This window comes from Nicotiana attenuata, unplaced genomic scaffold, assembly GCF_001879085.1.
Source record: "Nicotiana attenuata strain UT unplaced genomic scaffold, NIATTr2, whole genome shotgun sequence".
Taxonomy (NCBI): Eukaryota; Viridiplantae; Streptophyta; class Magnoliopsida; order Solanales; family Solanaceae; genus Nicotiana; species Nicotiana attenuata.
In genome coordinates, this window is record NW_017672149.1 from 14,144 (window position 1) to 21,403 (window position 7,260).

At 43.4% G+C, this 7,260-nt stretch overlaps 1 protein-coding gene across 1 annotated transcript; it reads right to left on the reverse strand.

Moving 5' to 3' along the window:
* Positions 1–5,186: 5,186 nt before the first annotated feature.
* Positions 5,187–7,260, reverse strand: LOC109212063 (the record flags this gene model as incomplete). The annotated part of the gene is made up of 3 exons (XM_019375683.1): positions 7,150–7,260; positions 5,766–7,082; positions 5,187–5,624 (listed from the first exon to the last, which is right to left on the reverse strand). Coding segments are annotated over exons 1-3 (1,866 nt in total), but the record flags the coding sequence as incomplete, so codon positions are not given.

The following is a 7,260-nucleotide window of genomic DNA, read 5'->3' on the forward strand; positions in this document are numbered from 1 at the left end:
CTTTGAATCTCCGTGGCTGAAGACGGCCTGGGCCAACTCTGTACTGCCTCTACCTTCTTTGGATCGACTTGGATACCATCACTGGACACCAACGTGTCCCAGAAAAGCTACAGACTCAAGCCAAAACTCACATTTGGAGAACTTTGCATAAAGCTTCTCCTCCCCCAACCTCTGTAACACCACTCTCAAGTGCTGAGCATGCTTCTCATGGCTACGCGAGTACACCAAGATATCATCTATAAAAACAATAACAAATGAATCCAGATACGGCCGAAATATACTGTTCATCAAGTGCATGAACGCGGCTGGGGCATTAGTCAGCCCAAAAGACATAACCAGGAACTCATAGTGCCCATATCTGATCCTGAAGGCGGTCTTCATAATATCCGAATCCCTGATCTTCAGCTGATGATAGCCTGAACGGAGATCAATCTTTGAAAATACCCTTGCCCCCTGGAGCTGGTCAAACAAATCATCAATACGAGGTAGTGGATACTTATCCTTCACTGTCACCTTGTTCAACTGTCTGTAATCAATGCACATCCTCATTGTGCCATCTTTCTTCTTCACAAATAGAACCGGTGCACCCCATGGTGACACACTAGGACGAATAAACCCCTTATCTAGGAGTTCCTGAAGTTGATCCTTTAGTTCTTTCAACTCTGCTGGTGCCATGCGATACGGAGGAATAGAGATAGGCTTGGTGACCGGTGCCAGATCAATACCAAAATCGATGTCCCTGTCCGGTGGCATACCCGGCAGGTCTGCTGGAAACACATCAGGGAAGTCCCTTACGACGGGGACGGAGTCAAGACTAGGAGTCTCAGCTCCAATATCTCTCACGAAAGCCAAATAAGATAGACAACCTTTCCCAACCATCCGCTGGGCCTTTAGAAAAGAAATCACCCTGCTGGGAACATAATCAGTCGTACCACGCCACTCAATCCTCGGAATACCCGGAATAGCCAATGTAACTGTCTTAGCATGACAGTCCAGAATAGCATGGTACGGAGATAACCAATCCATACCCAGAATAACATCAAAATCAACCATGCTCAACAGCAATAAGTCAACCCGGGTCTCCAGACCCCCAATAGTCACTAAACAGGATCGGTATACATGATCTACAATAATAGTATCACCCACCGGGGTAGATACGTGAACAGGCAAAGCAAGACAACCTCGGGTAGTACCCAGGTGATGAGCAAAATATGAAGATACATAGGAATAGGTAGATCCGGGATCAAATTAGATAGAGGCATCTCTGCGGCAGACTGAGATAATACCTGTGATAACAGCATCTGAGGCAATGGCGTCCTTCCTGTCTGGAAGAGCATAGAATCGAGCTTGACCACCGCCAGTCCGGCCTCCACCCCTGGGGCGGCCCCTGGCTACCTGACCTCCACCCCTAGCTGACAGGGCGGGTACTGATGAAACAGGAGCATAAGATGAGGGCTGATCCCTCTGCTGAGACTGACTACCACGACGCCGAGGACACTGTCTCCTCATATGACCGAACTCACCGCACTCGTAGCAACTACCCGGCGCTGGAGAAGGGGACTGATGGAAACCCCTCGCTGCTGAAGAACCCTGGGCTGAAGAGGCAGGTGTAGAGCTTTGAGCTGGAAGGGCACTAAGTGAAGTCTGGCCCTGCTGAAATCCCTGATGACCACGGCCTGAAGAGGCCCCACTGTACTCTGGACGACCTGACTGAGGAGGCCTGAAGGAACGACCTCTGCCGCGCTGGAACTGGCCCCTAGACGGAGCACCACTAAAACTACCTGAACTTCGAGGCCTCTTTGCCTCTCTCTCCTCACGCTCCCGACGGCGAACCGTCTAAATCTCTCGAGCCATGTCAACTACCTCCTCAAACGAGGCACCCATAACCCTCTCTCTGGTCATCAAAATGCGGAGTGAATAGTTGAGGCCATCCACGAACCTCCTAATCCTTTCCCGATCTGTCGGGATCATCCAAGTGGCATGCCGAGCTAGCTGCGTGAATCTCAACTCGTACTGGGTCACAGACATGTCCCCCTGAAGCAACCACTCGAACTGACGACGCAGCTCCTCCTTGTGAGACTGCGGTACGTACTTCTCCAGAAAGAGAGTGGAGAACTGTTGCCATGTAAGGGGCGCTGCACCAACCGGCCTACGCCTCTCGAAGTCCTCCCACCAGGTGAATGCAGACCCTGAGAACTGGAAAGTAGTAAAAGCCACACCACTCGACTCTAAGATCCCTGCAGTGCGAAGCATACGCTGACACTTATCCAGAAAACCCTGGGCATCATCGCCCTCAGTTAACAAATACGCATCCGTTAACAAATAATACTCTCAACCCAAATACGCAATCCGTTAACAAATAATACGATTAAAATAGCAAATATCAAGGTTCCAATCCGAAACTAAATAAATAGTACGGAAAATAATAATGAATATCCAAACATTCCCCAATAGATCTGGAGTCACGAGTCTAGAGCCTCTAGATGCAACAGAGTAATATATCCATAGTAATAAAGAAGTCTAGGATATGGAAAGATAAATGAAATAAAGGGGAGGAGTCGGGTCCTGCGGATGTCAGGCAGCTACCTCAACAACTCCTGAAAATAAACTTCACGAAAATAGCAAACAGCTCCACTAAGTCTCCAGAGCACCTGAATCTGCACACATGGTGCAGGGAGTAAAGTGAGTACTTCCAACTCAGTGAGTAATAAACATATATAATGGCTGAAAGTAAGAAATTCCGAAATATTACAATATAAAGCTATAATCAGCGATTCAGCACATAAAACGGTGGAACAACAACAATACCAGGACAAGTAAGACAAATAGGTATAAATGCATGAATGCAATGCAATGCACATGACCGCTGCGGCGCGCAGCCCGATCCATTTGGGTACTCGCGCTCACTGTGGGGGTTCAGACTCCGGAGGGGCTCCTACAGCCCAAGCGCAATATCATCGCAGCATTCGCTGCGGCGTGCATCCCGATCCACACTCAGTCCAGATATATATATGCATGCAAGCCACTCGGGCACAGTCAAATTGTTCATTTTCAGTTTCAATTAATAGGAATTATAGAGCTAAGTGTTTAAACCTTTATTTATTTACTAAACATTTCGAGGCAGTGTCTAACTCAGGACTGATATCATGAAATATGCTAAGCATCATGGAAGCAGTGATAAGGATCCCTGAAGGATGCAAATGATAGGCACAAAGCCCCAAACATATTAAAATCCAAGTAGGATGATTACCAAACAATTTCTAGTCAAGAACACAGTACGAACATCAATCGGAACGGACTAGGTCAAAATCCCCAGTCACAATCGACCCCGCACTCGTCATAGAGTACGTGTCTCGCCTCAATATAGCGTCACAATGTGATATACCGGGGCTTCAAACCCTCAGGTCATCATCTACATCTATTACTCACCTCAAGCCGGCCACAAGTCTAGCTCGCTATGCCTTTGCCTTTCGAATCAACCTCTTCGCACGCTGAATCTGATTAAAACCACAACGATTACATTACAATAGGCTAAAAAAACATAACCCAATCGAAAAGACTCGAAAAACACCAAAATTCACTAAGTTGGCAAAACCCGAGCCCCGGGCCCACTTCTCGAAAAATTACAAAATTTACATCACTGGATTCCTCGTCTCGCCACGAGTCTACACATGCCAATTTTACCAAAATCGGAGTTCAAATGCCCTCTCAAAATCCGTTTTTACATCACAACTTTTGAAGCCCTAGCGTGACCCGTTTTGATGAATTTCCACTGATTTCTATGATAAATTTACCATGAACTCGAGTAATTAAGCCAAGGAACTTACCTCCAATTGATTCTCAGTCAAAAACCTCAAAATATCTCGCCCAAAGCTCTCCAAGTCGCTTAAAAATGGTGGAAACTACCTCTTGTTCGCGGATGAAATATAATATTTTAAACCCTTCTGTCAACGGTTGATTTCGCTTCTGCGGTCCCGTTTCCGCTTATGCGGGACCGCTTCTGCGGCCAACATCATGCTTTTGCGGATTTTCATTAAAAACCCAACGTCCGCTTTTGCGTCTCCTCATCCGCTTCTGCGAACCACCCAAGACCGCTTCTGCGGTTTATAGTCCGCTTCTGCGGACTCGCATTTGCGAAAAATGTTCCGCTTTTGCGGAAACACTCCACCAGGCCATGAACCTCTTATGAGATCCACCACTCGCTCCTGCGGAACCGCTTCTGCGGTCCCTTTCCGCAGGAGCGGAAATACCAGATGACAGAAAAGCTGAACCTGCAACACACCTCAAAACTCTCGTTTAACCGCCCGAATTCACCCCGAGGCCCCCAGGACCTCAACCAAAAACACCAACACATCCTAATACCTTATTCAAACTTGTTCCAATCTTCAAAATACATCAAACAACGCTAAAACCATCAAATCACATCGAATTCAAGCCTAAGTTTCTTAAAACCTTCCGAATTACGCATTCGATCAAAAACCCGACCAAAACACTTTCGAATGACCTGAAATTTTGCACACATATCCAAAATCACCTAACGGAGCTACTGCAACTCTCGGAATTCCATTCCGACCCTCGGATCAAAATCTCACCTATCCACCGAAATTCGCCAAAATGCCAACTTTGCCAATTCAAACCTAATTCTACTCCGGACCTCCAAAATCACTTCCGATCGCACTCCTAAGTCACAAATCACCTCCCGAAGTTAACCGGATCACCGGAATTCACATCCGAGCCTTCTAACTAATAAGTCAACGTTCCGTTGACTTTTTCCAAACCAAACCTTCCTTAAAGAGACTAAGTGTCTCATTTCCTATCCAAACCAATTCAATTCAACTCTAACTCACCCGTTGCTGATAATAAAACATGAAAGAGCAATAAATGGGGGAAACGAGGCTGTAATACATGAGACGACGGGTTGTGTCATCACATCCTCCCCAACTTATACAAACGCTCGTCCTCGAGCGGGTCGAGAAGCATACCTGAGGTCTCAAATAGGTGAGGATATCTGCTCCGCATCTCCTGCTCAGTCTCCCAATAAATGGCAAAGGAAAGTGATCTTTTCTAATGGCATCATTAAGACGTCTATAATCTATACAGACTCTCCATCCTGTGACGGTCCTGGTAGGTATTAGTTCATTATTTTTATTTTTTATCACTGTCATACCTCCCTTTTTTGGTACTACCTGAACAGGACTTACCCAAGGGCTGTCTGAAATAGGATAAATAATACCTGCCACCAAAAGCTTTACAATCTCCTTTTTTACCACTTCCTGCATTGCTGGGTTTAATCTCCTTTGGGGTTGGACTATCGGTTTGTAGCTATCCTCCATGAGGATTCTGTGCGTACAAATTGCTGGATTAATCCCTTTGATATCTTCTACAGTCCATCCCAAGGCTCTTTTGTGTGCTTTTAATACTTCAATTAATCTTTCTTCCTGTTCTGTAGTTAGAGAAGATGAAATAATTACTGGAAATAACTCATGCTCAAGATAGACATATTTCAAATGAGAAGGGAGAGTTTTGAGTTCAATTTTTGGTTGAACTTTTTCTAATTGCACGTCCCCATCCTCATAATCTTTTTCCAATAATTTTGCATCACTTCTGATAGTTGGATCTTCATCCTACATTGTGCCAGATTTTGCCAAACATCTTTCCATTGAGTCAGAGATTAATTGATCATCTTTGAATTCATCTATAAGATTATTAATCATGTCAATTGAAAAGCATGAAGATGATGTATCATCTTCTGAGAATCTTAGTACCTTTTGCATATCAAAAATAACTCTTTCTTCATCAACTCTTAAAATTAGTTGTCCTTGATGGACATCTATGATTGCCCTGCCTGTTGCAAGAAATGGTCTACCCAAAATAATTGGTTCATCAGCACACTCCTTCATTTCAAGTACTATGAAATCTACAGGAAAAACAAATTTATCTACTCTTACAAGCACATTTTCAATTATTCCCTTTGGTCTCTTAGTACTTTGATCAGCAAATTGAAGTGAAACACCTGTGTCTTTCATTTCACCAAGATCTAATTTTTTAAAAATAGAAAATGGCATCAAATTTATTGAAGCTCCAGAATCACAAAGTGCTTTTTCAATGTATACTCCTCCCAGAGTACATGGAATGGTAAAACTACCTGGGTCACCGAGTTTTTGTGGTAGCTTATTTTGAAGTATAGCACTGCATTTTTCAGTAAGCATTACCACAGAAACTTCTTCCAATTTCCTTTTGCTTGATAAAATTTCTTTTAGAAATTTGGCATATGAAGGCATTTGCAATAAAGCATCAGCAAAAGGAATGTTAATGTGAATTTGTTTTAAAATCTCCAAAAATTTTGCAAATTGATTATCAAGTTTTTCTCTTTTCATCTTTTGTGGGAAAGGAATTGTAACAGGGAAAGAAGTCAAATTTTTAGTATTTTTTTCTTCTTTTTTCTTGGCTTCTTTCTCTTCTGATGGTTGAGAGGGTATCTCAACATTTTTGCCCTTGCCTACCTGTTGTTTTGATTGATTCTTTTCTTGTTTGTTTGCATAGGGTTCATCAAGAGTCATACCTGACCGTAAGGCAATGGCCTTAAGGTGTTCTTTTGGATTTTTCTCTGTATTGCTCGGTAACGGACCTTGAATCTTTTCAGACACAAGAGTTGCCAATTGGCTTAACTGAATTTCAAGATTTTTTAGAGCTGAATTTTGGCTTTCCATTTTTTCATCAGTAACCTTAATGTACTTGTACAAAAGGTCATCAAGGCTTGGATGGCCTTGTTGAGGCTTTTGCTGATATGGAGTTGCTTGCTGATAAGGCCTGAAATTTTGTTGTCCATGATTTTGATTTTGATATCCGGGTGGACTCTGTACCTGTTGCTTTTGGTAATTTTGAGAGTTTTCAGCACCATTTGCATTGCTCCATTGAAATCCTGGATGTTTTTGTGCTAATGGACTTCCAAAAGGATACTGCTTGTATCCGATGACATTGACCTGTTCATCATTTTGATTGGTTGCTTGACATTCGTGGTTTAGATGGTTTCCTCCACACAAGTCACAAGCCTCAGACTGGCTTGGTTGTTGTGTATTTACCTGAAAAGATTCAAATTTTTGTGCCAAAGAAACAATCTGTTGTGTTAGTGTATTTAAAAGCATCCACCTGATTTACTGTAGCAGCTTTCTTAATGATTACACGCTCAGATGGCCACTGTATGGCATTTTCAGAAATTTCATTAAGCAATTGCAATGCTTCTTCTGTGGTTTTTCCCAT